Source organism: Macaca nemestrina, chromosome 8, assembly GCF_043159975.1.
Source record: "Macaca nemestrina isolate mMacNem1 chromosome 8, mMacNem.hap1, whole genome shotgun sequence".
Classification (NCBI taxonomy): domain Eukaryota; kingdom Metazoa; phylum Chordata; class Mammalia; order Primates; family Cercopithecidae; genus Macaca; species Macaca nemestrina.
Genome location: NC_092132.1, coordinates 25,153,507 through 25,169,322, shown reverse-complemented (window position 1 = coordinate 25,169,322; position 15,816 = coordinate 25,153,507). Strand labels below are relative to the sequence as shown.

Here is a 15,816-nt window from a genome sequence, read left to right as displayed (position 1 = left end):
ATTCTCCTGTTGTCCTCTGTGTAAGGGGTGAAAAACGCAGATGTGAATGAGCTGCAGGAGATCGCCTCCGAACCGGACAGCACTCATGTGTACAATGTTGCCGAATTCGACCTGATGCACACAGTTGTGGAGAGTCTGACCAGGACTGTCTGCTCTAGAGTGGAACAACAGGACAGAGAAATTAAAGGTAAAATGAGTGACAGAGCAGTCTTGTGGATGTCAGTATTACGGTGCACAAGCCTATCGTGAATTGGGAAAATTCTTTTCATTTTCCATGTTGCCTTTCTGAAGACCCCCTATTCCCCTAAGACCCGAGCTGTCAGAGTAGAAAAGGGAGTATATTAGCAGGCTTTGTGGAGGTGAAGGAGAGACTCTTTAAACACAAGATGATTTTCTCCATAATGTAACGTTTACTTTTATTTAAAAATTAAACTTTTTAATTTTAAGATAATTATGCATTCAAATACAGTTTGTAAGAAATAATACATGGAAAGATTGTGTGTTCTTTACTCACTTCCCTAATGGCAAAATCTTGTAAAGCTAATTACATTACTACAAGCAGAATGCTTGCCATTGATACAGGCAAGATGCAGCACGTTTCCACCACAAGGATCGTTCCTGTTCCCTTTTATAGCCACCCTCACTTATATCCCTCTCCCTCTCTCTGTAATCCCAGACAACCACTACTCCATCTCCAATATTTTTCATGTCAAAAATATTATGTGAATGGAGGTATGTGGTATGTAACCTTTGGGGATTGAGTTTTTTCATGCAGGAGAATTCCCTGGAGATTCATCCAAGTTGTTGCACGTGTCAACAGCGCTTTCTTTTTAATTGAGTGTCAGATTCCATGATGTGGATGTGCCATAGTTTGTTTAACCACTCACACGTCGAGGGGCTCCTGGGTTGCTTTCAGCCTTTGGCTATGATGAATCAAGCTGCTGTGAATGTTCATGTAGAGGTTCTTGTGCAAACATAAGTTTTCATTTCTCTGGGATAATGCCCAGTAGTACAATGGCTGGATCATATCCCAGTTGCATGTTTTGTTTAGTTTGGTTTTCATTAAGAGTGGCCTCCTTGCTACTGGACAGTGGTGAAAGTCCTGACTCACTGCTAGGTCTCCTCTGACACCATCACAGAGTGAGGGGGAATGGTGCCTTATTACCCCCAGGTGGGGTTGAGGGTCCAGGCAGGCTCTTCATGTGGTCTCCCTTGATATCACAGATAGGATTGTAGGGGAAAAGATTCATTACCCTCTGCTGGGGATGAATATCTCTCCTCTGCTTGACCTCTCACACCACCCTAGCTGGCATGAGGGGCTTGGGGTGGATATTAGGGCACCCTATTACAGCCAAGAAAGGCTGGAAATTTTGGCTTCCCACTAGGCCTTTGCTGGCATGGGTAAAGGTGTGGCCACAGTGTTTTTCTGTGTTGATTATCTGCAGTAGAACAGTTATTGCCAAAAATGTTTTAAAAGTTTCAGTCTTGGTAGGCTGGCCATTTCCTGGTCCTTTGCTAGAGGGAGAAGATTTTGTTAGCAATTTTTAGTCTGTATCTGTTGGTGTTTCTAGGTTGCCAGATACTTTAGCTCCATGTGTGGGATATATGAGTAAAATATATGTGAGTGGGAGCTCACTACTGGGAGCTCCTGAGCCCTGTAGTTCTGCACTCATTGACCTTCTTCTCTCTACTTTTCAGCGTCTTCTTATGCTTGTCTTTGATATAATTTCCAGAGTTTTTAGTTATACTCAGCAAAAGGAATAGAGTAAAGCACAGCTCTTCTCTTTCTTGGAGCAAATCCATCATAGATTGTTAAGCCTTGCCCCTCACAATATCACTGGTCTGCAGGTTGCGCTTGCCTTATAGAGTTGTAATCTGAGAAGAGGGTAATATCCAAGTCTTCTTGTAAGAGTCTGGTTTTATTTGCTGCCTCTGTTGTAACCAGCGTGAAATGGTTCTTTCTGGCTACATGTCCTTCTCTCTGTCATCATTCCCCTTTCCCCAGGCTAGATCTCATGGGGCTGGGCTGGGCATCCAAGCAGTATGATCCTGAACACATTTCTCTGAGCTTCAAAGTGAAGCTACTTTAGAGCTCAGTTTTTCCAAAATAGTCTACATGTGGTTGATGATACAGCATGTAATAAAGTTCCTGGCCATAGTTTGTGTTCAAAACAGTATTTTAAAAATTGAGATTATTAAAGTCCCTTTGAGTGAGTGCCCTTAAAGTGTGAGAAATTCTAAAGCTTAACCTTGTTATTATCATTTACATATTGTATCCCCCCTCCACTTAGATTCTGCATGTCCCAAATTTTTATAGAATCGTTTGCTTTAACATGTGTAACACATAAGAAAAAATGCTTATGTAGTGTTGAGCTCATAGTGGGCATTTAATATATGTTAGTTGCTTTTTCTTCTTTCACATTTTTAGATATTAGTCACTTGTTGAACTGAAATTTTTACTATAGAGCCTGTGTTCTCTGATGCTTAAAAACACAGACTCTTGTGTCAAGCCCAGATATCAATGTCAACTCTGATACTAATTGTGAGACCTTGGTCATGTTAGCTAACTTCATTGTGCCTTGATTTTCTCACATACGAAGTGTGAACAGTAATAGGAACTAGGGAGAAGTAGATGAGATTAAAAAAAAAACTTCTAAAGACTCTGAAGAGAAACTTTCAATACACACATGCTTAGTTCATGTTTGTTTGTGTGTTTGTTTGGAGGCAGAGTCTCGCTCTATTCCCCATGCTGGAGTGCAGTGGCACGATCTCGGCTCACTGCAACCTCCGCCTCCTGGTTCAAGCGATTCTTGTGCCTTAGGCTTCTGAGTAGCTGGGATTACAGGCACCTGCCACCATCCCCAGCTAATTTTTGAATTTTTAGTAGAGACGGGGTTTTGCCATGTTGGCCAGGCTAGTCTCGAACTCCTGATCTGACCTCAGGTGATCCACCCACCTTGGCCTCCCAAAGTGTTGGGATTACAGGCATGAGCTACCATGCCCAGCTGTTAATGTTTGTTTTTATTATTTATTAACAATGACCTTAATTTGAGAAAGTTCTCTAGAGTCAAGAACTACATCTTATTTAAGTTTGGTATCCTCAGAACTTAGCGTAGTACCTGGCACCTAATAGACATTTAAATGTTTGAATGAACAAATGGATAACTGAATCAACTTATCTAAAGAGGAAAATCTTAGAGGCAGCATAAAATCAGTCTTTATTTCTGTCTAATGAGATGTCTTAGCTTCATAAGAAATAACTTTGGGTAAGAGGTTTATTTGATGTGTTTCTTTAATTTAGCCTCAGCCCATGCCATCACTGGGCCGCCTACGGAGTTGATTACTTCTGAAGTCACTGCCAGAAGCTTTATGGTTAACTGGACTCATGCCCCAGGAAATGTGGAAAAATACAGAGTTGTGTATTATCCTACCAGGGGTGGAAAACCAGACGAGGTAATAAGGAGACAGTATTTTCAACCATCCTTTTTATTCTCTCAAGTCTTCTACAGTAGTGAGAACAAGGCAGAAATTTATGTATAAGATTATTCCGTCACAGACATTTTAAAGAATTTGACTGAAATGCATTTCCACTTGTTCATATTGTTCTCCCATATCTCTGAGTTATGGCAATTACATCTTTCATCTCTCCAAATAACGCTCAGAACTGGTCATGTATGACTTTCTAACACAACGTATTTTTCTTCTTCAAATTAGTAAGTTCTAAAGTAAAAGGTATCAGTAGCTAATTATCTGGCCAGGACCCCTTTTGCTATTTGTGCATTTTTTCTGCTTGGGAGTGATCTGAGCTTTCTGCCTCAGTGAAGTCTGTGCATTCCAAAGTACGTGGTCATATACGGACTAGTCCTCCAAGCCTTGGAGTTTCCTGGACATTTGTAGGGATGAGTGCAATGGAAAAGCCATAATAAAGCAGCTGTGGCCAGCATTTTTTATGGCTTGGCTAACACAGGCAAGAACACCTATTGCCAGATGATTGGATCCTTCCCATTTCCTACCTTTGATACCGCAATTCACAAGGAATATGTTAAAACACAATGAAATTCTTTTTTCTTTTTCTTTTTGTTGTTCTAACCTCTGACTGACCTCAGCATATTTCACAATATTCTGTGTTATGGTAGGATTTATGATATTTTTTAAGCGTTAGAGAAGTAGATTGTGGAGTCTTAAATCATTTGGACCAAAAAAAAAAAAAAAAAAAAAAAAAAAAGGGAGAGAGATCTGAGTGCTTCCAATGATTCTTTTATTTTTCATGACTAATAAATCTTTTAAATGCTTCCCAAAACTCTATGGAAAAATATCATGTTTATTGTTATTAAGTGGATGTAAATAGGATAATAATTAGCCTGGTATCAATACAATTATTTCTATTAGATATGAATTAACAAGGGACTTCTGGACACATTCCATAAAGGGTGCATCACTTCATGTAGGCATTCAAAGAGCGTTTGACTGCCACAGTGGAAAGGAGGATGTGGCACAAACAAGAAAATATTCAATGAAATATTCTTGCTGGAGATATTTTCGCTTTTTGATTTCAATTCTGTGTGTAAGATATTCCATGCTCTCATTACTCAAACTGTTCTTTAAACAGGTGGTGGTAGATGGAAGTGTATCTTCTACAGTGTTGAAAAACTTGATGTCTTTAACTGAATATCAGATAGCAGTCTTTGCAATCTATGCCCACACTGCTAGTGAAGGCCTACGGGGAACTGAAACTACACGTATGTATTTAATTCTACCCCACTTCTAACTTTGTGGAGTGCTGCTTAGGGGGCCTTTCTTAAATTGAAATTCTGCTCAGGTCGTGTTGATAGACATCCTGAATCAAATTCAGTCAAATTCACAGAAGACATTTGTCGTGCTATATGTGGTCCTTGTCCATGCTAGAGCTGTAGTCTTGCAGGTGCTATGTCTTGAAAAAGTTGTTATAAATCTCTGATAGGTTTAAGAGCAATTTGGTGGTGAAGAGTACAAAAACATTCATTCATTTATTAAATAAGTATTTAATAAATGCCTACTATGAACCAAGAATTGTCCTTGAATTTATCTGTAGAAGTAAAGAAAAAACTCCATAGCTCTCCTGCCCAGTAGAATGCCAAGGCAATTATGTTACTGCTATCTTCATTGTTCATATCATTGTAGGTAAAACAAGCTTCTGAATACTAATAATTCCCTTCCTGGGTAGGATCATAGTAACACACAATGACAACATACACACATAATACACACACACACACACACACACACACACGCACATGCACATGCACACAGAATCATGAGAAGAGATAATCTTTTTAAAAAGATCGAACATCTTGTAGTCATTTCTAATATTAACTGAGTTCCTATTACATGCGAGGCACTATGCAAAACTGCTCTAAAAAATCTGCCTCTGATAGAACAATAACAGGGTAAACAACACTAATCACAATGCGCCACGCACTGTGATCATCACTTTCTGAAATCTGTTGGATTTATCCCTGGCAACAATCTGTCAGATAAGTGTTAATGCCCTCACTTTGCAGAAATATTTTAGTGACAATCCTTATTCTCAAGGATGTTTTAGTGAGCCTGGGCAACATGGCGAAACCCGGTCTCTACAAAAAATACAAAAATTAGCCGAGCATGGTGGCACGCCACTGTGGTCCCAGTTACTTGTGAGGCTGAGGTGGGAGGATTGCTTGAGCCCAGGAGGTGGAGGTTGCAGCCAAGATTGCACCACTGCACTCCAGCCTGGATGACAGAGGAATAACAGGTCTCAAAAAAATAATAAATAAAAGTAAAAGGATGTTTTAGTGTAGTAGGGGGTGGGAACGCAAACCAAGGATGTGCAAGCAGATTAGTGCAATGAAAGACTGTAAGCACCCTCATAGATGTGTGTACAAGGAGCTGGAAATGTCAGCAAAGTCCTGAACTTGACATTGTGGTTAGAAGAGTAGGCAGGGCCACATTAGGGAGGGTCTAGAACCATATTTGAAAACAACAATGTTTCCTGTTTTTCATCAGCATTGTTTAACGCAGGAGCTTGCAATTTATTCTTAACTCCTTTCTCCCTTCTTATGGTCAATCTTATTTCTTGATAATTTCATTTTTCTCAAAGACACATATGTAAGTGGCTCAACATTAAAAAAAAAAAAATCTCTTGCAGTTGCTTTACCCATGGCTTCTGACCTTCTACTGTATGATGTGACTGAGAACAGCATGCGAGTCAAATGGGATGCAGTACCTGGGGCCTCAGGTTACCTGATCCTTTATGCTCCCCTAACAGAGGACCTGGCTGGGGATGAAAAAGAGGTAACCACCTGCTACCTACTACAGTCCTAGAATCTTTTATTTCCTTAAATAAAATAAAATTTTTATTGTAAAAATTTAATGTAGAAAATTCAGATTAGCCAAAAGAAAAAAAAAGCATGTATAATCCCACCACCGAGAGATAGCCGTTGTTAACAGTCTTTGTCAATGCATTTTAAAAGCAACAAATGGAAGTGGTTTTGTAGTCTGCTGTTTTCATTTTATTTATTGTGAATCTTGTTCCATGTCTTTAAAGAAAATTTTACGAAGTCATTGTATACACCCATAGTATTCTACTGTTGGTTTGAACAGGTCATGTTTAATTAATCTATGATTTTAGATATTTAGATAGCTTGCTATATAAATAATGCTTTTGTGAATATTCCTAACATACATCTTTGCATAATGGTTTATTTCCCTAGGATAAATTCCTAGAAATAGAGTTTGTTTTTCAAAGGGTAGGCAAATTATTAAAGTTTACATTCAGTATTGCCAAATAACTCTAGAGGAATGTTATATATTTTGCTTTATGTAGTGCATAAGTGACTATTTTCTCTGTATGCACTGAATTAAGTTTTTTCTTACTAATTTGAGAGGTAGATAGACATACCTCGTTGGTGCAAATTTTTGAATTTATTCCATTTTAAATGATGAACCTTTGACCTTCAAATGACTTTCAAACATTTTAGTACTCATTTTTAATTTATAGGGGACTATAGCTATAATGCAGACATGTGAGGAATGAAGAGGAAGAATCTGACACTTGGAAGTGTAATGACCAGGCAGGGGCAGTTAATAAGCGAAGCAGTTCAGAGAACTTGGTTGTCTAAAATTGTGTAAAGCCTGTCTCTGACGACGGAAATCTTTAGGGTCGAAAAAATGGTGAATCTGAGTGTCAGGAATAGAGTATTGGTGACATGTGTCTTTTTATTTCCAAGGCTTAGACGGCTTTTGCCTATTTGAATTTAAAGTTGATCTGAATTATTTTGACAAAAGAGAGACTTACAAATGGTGCTGAGAAGATGCTCAGCCTCACTATGAAAGAGAAAAAGAATGAAAGGAATAGTAGTTTATAACCAATAGATTAGCAAAAAAAATTTAAAGTCTGATAATACTGTGTATTCATGAGCACGCAGGAAAAGAATCACTCCTGTAACTGCTGGCGGGCATGTAGTTTGGTACAGCTGCTTCGGAGGATATTTTGAAATATTTCATCCTGTTGAAGATATATACTATTTTTTGGAAATGTATCATAGGGAAACATCTTGCAGGCATTTTTCAATGCAGGCACTTGGTTGGAATAAGACATTGCAAACAACTAACATGCCTATTAATAGAGGAATGGAAACTAGTGATATATTTATAGAAAAGAATACCATAAAGAAATTAATGATGTCAACTCTGTCCTTGTGTATCAACATGGATAAATCTCAAAATGTAATATTAACACAGAAAAAAATAGCAAGCTGCAAAAAGATTGTGTTGATATGATCCCATTATGTGTGTTGTTAAACATACAGGATCATATATTGTTTATAGATATATCTATATACATACAGAAGTACAAAAATGCAGCAGTAAGATATACATCAACCTCAGGGTGGAGGTGGTGAACAGAAAGAATGAGAAAGACCTTTTATCTGTATATATTAATTTTTTAAAAAATAAAATCTGAAGTTGATATGACAAAAATTTGGTATTTATCCAAGTTGAGTAGTGAGTACATCAGTGTGTATTATATTATTTTCTGTGGGTTTAGGTTATATATGTTGAGCTAGTTCAAAATTCAAAATTTTAATTTGATGATTAGCCCTGGCAGTCATGTGCCTATAGACTGTCTATGGAGATTTTTTTTTTCCTTCCAAAACATAAAACTATCCCATCACTCTATTGTCGCACAACTGAGAATGTTGGATAGTTTGACTGAATCCAAGGGTCAGAAAACGTGTTCAAGAATCAAAAAAGCAAATTGCCAAGTTGGGTGTCAAGGTGATTGGATCTCTTCTGAATACCGGAAGTAACTTGCAATTCAACTGCGTGGATTCTGTTGTTGAATGGGGCCGCAAAACTGGCCCAGTTTCATTGAGTTTGAAGCAAAAACTGGGCATGTGGCCAGAGCACTGGTTAGAATTAGCCAAATAGTGAAAGGTGCCCACTTGGCCTTGCCTCCAGCACACTGGCCTGGAGCTCACAGTCTCTAGAGAACATTCCTGATTCAATCTCACCCACCCTCTCCTGGGGAGCGTATACTCAACATTGTTATTCTGGCTGGAGTTGCCATTTGTCCAGATGTAAAGAGTTATCCTAACACAGTTCACATGGTACTTTTAGACTTATATGGTTCCATAATATCTGTTTCTAATATAAAATGACACGAGACAATTTAAAAGTTATGACTGAAGCCTGTTTGATGGAGGGGTTGTGAGGGGACGTAAAGTCTTATCCTATGAAGTCTCACCTTTGTTCTGTTCCACTCCGATCAGCATGAATAATATGTATTGGCAAACGATCTAACAACATGTGTTCTTTTCAGATGAAAATTGGAGAGACCCACACGGATATTGAATTGAGTGGGTTGTTGCCCAATACAGAATACACAGTCACAGTTTATGCCATGTTTGGAGAAGAGGCCAGCGATCCTGTTACGGGACAGGAAACAACATGTGAGCAGCACAGCCATTCAGTTGGGATGCTGTAGTAAAAGCCCGCATGAATGTGGGGATTCTGAATTGGAACTACTAGTTTGGGTTGAAACTTCTTAAAAGCTAATTGTAATTTTAAAAATCTCATATTCTATTTAGGACAGGAAAATGTATTTTTAATATATTGTATTATTATAAATGATATCGTTGCCAGAACCGAACTTCAGCATCCTCCAGATAATTCCACCTGTGTCTTTCTTTGTCTAAATTCAAATGCAGGTCAGAATGTAGAGGGAAGAGTGTGGGCTTTGCAAGATAGCAGTTGAGATGGGAATCTCAGCTCAACTCATATTTTAGCTAGGTGACAATGGGTGAGTGATAAAACTTTTTTGGTTGTATAAAAGGAGGAGCAATAATTTTACAGCATGTAGTTGATATAAGATTAAATACAGTAGTATATGTGAAAACACTCAGCACATAGTTACTGAATATCTGTTTATTTTCCACTCATATCAAAATGAACAAACATTTTTCCCTGAAAATCTTTGCTGTATTTATCTGAGCCTATTACTATTGTAATTCATTTTCAATTGAGCAAAAATTTTATTGGTAAGGCTAATTTTGGCTAGATGTAGGGAATTCCTAGTACTTTTTGGGAAATGTATGCATTTATTTAAAAAATATGATATAAACAAAATATTACTATGGCATTCTAATAATACCACATACTATTAAAATATGGCTCTATTCATGATCTTTTGAAACATAAGAAAGTGCAGAGAGACTTGAGGTCTTGCTCACCACTCTTCTCCTGGACTTGGGAGGAGATGAATAGCACAATTTCTACAATGCCTTTCTCGTTAAGATTCCATTTGGGAAAACAAAATAGAAGTTTAATGATAAAGAAGTTTGCACACATCCATTCTGTGTTAGTCAAGGCTATGTTATTCTTGCTCTTCAGAGAAAGACCAATGTAATTAAAACAACAAAGAAACAAACAAAAGCTCTGGGAGAGCCCAAGAAAGAAAAAGAAAAGAAATGAATCATGCTAGAAAGCATCTACCACATAAGTGAATTCTGGGACTCTAACTATTTGAAAGAAAAGCTTTCCCCAACAGCCCATCTCTCTTTCACTTAGAGTGTTCACTTATTTATACTTATTAAAATATGTACAACTCCTTCCCATGATTAGCAAAAAGGTCCTGAAAAATGATATCCTAGATACTTGTTCCTGAGGCTGGCATTTTTATGTGCAAAGTAAATTAGACATTATTCCATTATATTGCCAAATGTAATGGAATTCCAGAAAAATTTAGAGCCAAATGTGCATACTACTTAGTTATATTGCTTTTTTTTCTTTTCTACACTTCCTCTCTGGCACCTTAATTATTAAGCGAGTCATTAACTCCTACAAGATCTTTATTGTCAAAAATCAGTATGTATTGAATTAATGAAAGGACTGGGCTTTGAGGTTAGGAAACATGCTTCATGGCTATGGCTCGTAATTGTCATTATTTGTCTTCAAGTTTTTTGCTTTGTTGGCTCTATCAGCACTGAGTTTGTGGGATGAGAGAGTGTGAGTAAGAGAGAGAAGCAGTGAGAGAGGAGAAATTAGCATCCTGGTTAATATCATGGGCTCTGGAATCAGTTACTCAATTTCTTAGGTTAAATTCGAATTGCTCTTCTGTTCCTACTAACTGGGATGTTGGACAAGTTACTTCAATTTTGTGATCAATATAATGGGGATAATTGCAACTTTATCCTTGCATTCTAATGTAAGAATTTAATAAGTTAACATATGTTATGTGTCAGACTCATGGAAAACACTCAGTAAATGTTAACAATTATTTTTACAATAAGCCTGTAAAGAGCTCATGAAACTGTCAAAAATTATGGAAAATTTTTAATTTATTGAATTAGATAGCGGTCCTTAAAGAGGTTCAAAAAGCTATGGAATTGACAGGAATCTGCAGAAATACCAATACCTCTTTAAATAATTTTAAAGCAATAGTAAGATGTTTATTTTTATTTGTCTCACAAAGCCACTGTGATTTATTCAGGTCAAATAATTACCCATTGATTCAATGAATGTTTATTGAGTACTCGCTATATTGGGAATAGATCTGAGAACAAAATGAAACCAAATTATCTAACCCCCTGAGATTACAATATACTGGGGAAGAGAGACAATAAACCAGAAATATACAGTGAAAAAAAATAGAGCAGAAGAAGGAGACTGGTAGTATGGGGGTAGAATAACTGTTTTACATAAGATGATCATAGAAAGCTTCATCGAGAAGGTGGCATATGGTCAGAAACCTGAAAGAAGCAAAGAAACCAGCTGTGCGGATATCTTGGGGAAGAGCCTTGAAGGCAAAGAGAAGGCAAGTGCAGTGGCCTATGAATGAGCATGCATGGCAGGTTCCAGTCACAGCTAGTGGCGTGGAAAAGGCACGGAGTAGTAGGAGATGGAAGCAGTGAAATGGCAGCAGGCCAGTCATGTAGGGCCATAAAGACCACTCTAGGCTGGCTGCGGTGGCTCACACATGTAGTGCCGGCACTTTGGGAGGCCAAAACAGGCAGATCACCCGAGGTCGGGAGTTTAAGACCAGCCTGGCCAACATGGTGAAACCCCGTCTCTACCAAAAATATAAAAACTAGCAAGGTGTGGTAACACACGCCTATAATCCCAGCTGCTCAGGAGGCTGCGGCATGAGAATCAGTTAAACCTGGGAGGTGGAGGTTGCAGTAAGCTGAGATCCCACCACTGCACTCCAGCCTGGATGACAGAGTGGGAAAGGAATGGAAAGGAAAGAAAGGAAGGGAAGAGAAGGGAGGGGAGGGGAGGGGAGGGGGAAAGGAAGGGAAGGGAGAAGGAAGGGAAGGGAAGAGAGAAGGAAGGAAGGAGAGAGAGGGGAGAGAGGGGAGAAAGAGAGAAAGAAAGAGAAAAGAAAGTAAGAAAGAAAGAAAAGATCGTGCTAAGAACTGTGGGTTTATGCTGAAGGAGTTAGGAGCCATTTTGAAGATTTTGTGCAGAGAAGTGAAATTACCTGACTGACATTTTAAAAGAAGCACTCTGGCTGCTTGCTAAGGAATAATTATATTAATAGTAGGGGAAAGATGGAAGTTGGGAGATTGGCTGGGAGACCATGGCAAGAATCCAAGCCAAGAGGGGATAGTGGCTTCTACCAAGATGGTAGCAGTGGAGGTGAAGAGAAGGGGTCAGATCTGGATGATGGATTAGAAGTGGGTTGCGAGAGAAAGAGCAATCCAGGAGGCTCCAAGGTTTTTGATCTGATCAGTAGGAAGGATAGAGTTTCCATTTGCTCAGAGGGGAAGATTGAGGGAAGAAGAATTAGGGGAAGGCATCAAGAGTCACTGATTCCGTTTGGACCGGTTAAGTTGGACTTGCCTAATAGATACCAACATGGAAATGGCGGATGGGCATCCCCTCATTTTACATGTGGGAAATTGTGGAGCTGAGAGGTAGAGTGGCTTTGCCAGAGTCACATGGTAATTGAGTGGACTAGTTAAAATTTTATTTCAAGTTACTTTGTTTTTAATCCATTAGGTTTCTTACTTACATCAGGTAGAGTGATAGGCACAGAAAATTTACCTAAATCTTATTTCTAACCATGTGTAACTTATTACTGCTATTTATTCTCTATAAAGAAAACTTTTTTCTTTGCTAATTAGAGAACATTATTGATTTTTATGAGACAATACATTGGTTATTTCAGTGTTATAAATTATTATCTGGGTGACACTTTTCATATGTAAATAGAAGTCAAAGACGCAGTTTCTTTTTACGTGTATGTAATCTGACATTTTAATTATTTTCTATTCCATTTACGGCCAAGTGGCTTTAAGTCCACCAAGAAATCTGAGAATCTCCAATATTGGCTCTAACAGTGCTCGATTAACCTGGGACCCAACTTCAAGACAGATCAATGGTTATCGAATTGTGTATAACAATGCAGATGGGACTGAAATCAATGAGGTAAGTTCTGGGACATACTGTATATTTTTTAGGTGGTGGGGTGCTAGTTATTGATGACTACATAACCTATCATCTCAAAGCCTAGTGGCTTAAAATAATAGTAATTATTTATTGTCTCTCATAGTTCCTGTATGTAGGTCAGGAATTGGGGTGTGAATTGCAGTTATCACTGGAGGAGGGGTGCTCTCCAGTGAGGTTAGAGCCAGATAGTGACTGGAGCTGGAGCCATCTCATGGCGTCTTTACTCATGTATCTGGTGCCTGGTCTGGGGAGACTGGAACAGCTGAGATCTGGAGCAGGTCTCCATATCTCTAATTAGACTCTTCGCACAATGCCTTCAGCATGCAGCTTCAGGGGAGTTGGCTCAGGAGTCCCATGACACATGTCCAAAGAGAGAGAGAGCTAAGTAGAAGCTGTATCGCTATTCATGACCCAGCCTCTGAAGTCACTTGATATCACCTCTGTCACACTTCATTGGTATGAGATGTCACCACCTTCGCCCAGATTTATAGGTGGGGAGAAACACAGATCCTACCTGTGGTGGGAGACATGTCAGTCAGAGGATAGGAGGAGCATATAGAGAAGAAGATATTCACTGATGTGGCCGTCTCTGGAAAATGCAGTCTGCCACAGGGGATGGGAGTGGGGAGGGTGTATGTTCATGGAAGCATCGAACTAAAAATAATGTCACTGTTCTCTAGTTTATCCTTCTGCTTTTGAGTAAACTGGCATCTGAAAGGCTCTAGTTAGATGAGCCTAAATTTAGCAAATAATTCGAGTTTTATCTAAGAAGTACTTTCAAATAATGGAACTTGTTAAAACCTGTGAAGATACAGTATCTTGCATGCAGTGACTAATACTTTCAAAAAAGTGTTCCCTTGGAAATGTGTTTTAGCAAAACAGCGAGGTTATTTTTATTTTATTTTCCCTTATCTTGGTCCAGTAAGCTAAGACAAAGAGGGAAATATGTTAGATTGCATCATTTCTACTTTCTGACCAAATAAAGCAAGTGTTTTTATATGCAGAGACAAATTTTTTTCTAAAATTAAATCCAAGCAATATTTTACAAAATGCATCCTCATAAGGGACATTGTGTAATGGACAGGCAGTAAGTACACATTTGCTAACATATAGAAATACTGTTCGATATGCTTCATTAAACCTTCGTAAATCTTGAGAGTAAATACTCCTGAAGAGTCTGGTCATTTGGATGAGTTGCTTTGTTTTTGAAGAGAGTAGCCTGGAGCAGTAAAAAGATTGAAATAAAAAAACACTGAGCTATAGGTGTCTCTTTGTCACTGGTAATACGTAAACTGCTTTCCCAAGGGTTGTAAATTCAACTGTGTAGGAGGATGAGGCAGATACTATAAATGATTGAAGCATACCATTAAATCTGTAGAAGCAGACACACCTGCAAAGAAATACTCTCGTGTTTTGCTTGACACATGAGGCTAACTTAGGCTATATATATAATATATATAAATATATATTATATATAATGTATATGTATTATATATAATATATATTTATAAATATATAACATATTATATTATGTATTACATATAAATATATATTATATATACATATTTATAAATATTATAAATATATATATATTATATATAAATTTTTGAGATGAAGTCTCACTTTGTTACCCAGGCTGGAGTGCAGTGGCATGATCTCGGCTCACTGCAACCCCTGCGTTCCAAATTCAAGCGATTCTCTTGGTTCAGCCTCCTGAGTAGCTGGGACTAAAGGCATGCGCCACTGTGCCCAGCTCATTTTTGTATTTTTAGTAGAGACAGAGTTTCACCATGTTTCTCAGGTTAGTCTCAAACTCCTGACCTCAGACGATCTGCCCGCCTAGGCCTCCCAAAGTGCTGGGATTACAGGCATGAACCACTGCTCCCAGCCTAACTTAGGCTATATTTTGTCTTCCCATTTTGAGGACATGAATGCAGAAGAAATTCTCTACTGAAAGAAAGACAACGAGCAAGACTAATGATAAGTGACAATGGACAGTGGGTTTCAATGACAGGGATACTAGGGACTGGTGTGATGGGAAGTGTGTGCATCTAAGATGCAGCCAGTCTCAGCTTCTACTGATTGCTGCTGCATAGAAATCCAGGCATGGGCTGCCAGATCTTAAGACTCTTGGAGAGATACCACTGATTTCTATTTTTATATAAAACCTACCAATTTAAAAGAGTTGACTCATTGAACAACGAAAGTAACACCTCTATATTCACCAGTAAATATTTGTTCATTGTAGAGCATCCTCCTTTGGCAATAATTTTTAATAAAACAAAAACAAACTTTCTTATATATCCATTACATTTATAATATAATTATATAATAATGATTATAACCATGTCTTAGTCCCTTTGGTTTTCTGTAACAAAATACCTTGCCTGGGGAAGTTTTGTTTATTTATTTATTTAGAGACAGGGTCTCTGTTGCCTAGGTTGAAGTGCTGTAGTGTGATCATGGCTCACTGCATCCTCAACCTTGCAGGCTCAGGTGATCCTCCCACCTCAGCCTCCCGAGTAGCTGGGACTACAGGCACATGCCACCATGCCTAGCTAATTTTTGTACAGACCAGGTTTTGCCATGTGGTCCAGGCAGGTCTCAAACTCCTGGGCTCAAGGGATTTGTCTGCCTTGGCCTCCCAAAGTGCTGGAATTACAGGAGTGAGGCACTGTGCCCAGCTTGGGAAACTTATCAATGGCAGAAATTTGTTGTTCACAGTTCTGGAAGCTGAGAAGTCTAAGATCAAGGCACCTGCACCTGAATTTGCAGGTGTATTCCTCATAGTTGGAGATTTCTACCTATGTTCTTACCTGGTGGAAGGAGCAGACAAGCTCCCATGGG

At 38.5% G+C, this 15,816-nt stretch overlaps 1 protein-coding gene across 4 annotated transcripts in view; it reads left to right on the top strand.

The window, feature by feature from the left end:
- Positions 1–15,816, top strand: part of LOC105468521 (collagen type XIV alpha 1 chain) — a 250,678-nt gene that overhangs the window by 75,350 nt on the left and 159,512 nt on the right. For all 4 annotated transcript variants that reach the window (XM_011718738.2, XM_071067877.1, XM_071067879.1 and 1 more), the window contains exons 9-14: positions 26–187; positions 3,302–3,453; positions 4,610–4,739; positions 6,164–6,309; positions 8,840–8,969; positions 12,809–12,948. In XM_011718738.2, the coding sequence (XP_011717040.2) occupies positions 26–187; positions 3,302–3,453; positions 4,610–4,739; positions 6,164–6,309; positions 8,840–8,969; positions 12,809–12,948 (860 nt within the window). The remainder of the gene's footprint in view (positions 1–25; positions 188–3,301; positions 3,454–4,609; positions 4,740–6,163; positions 6,310–8,839; positions 8,970–12,808; positions 12,949–15,816) is intronic.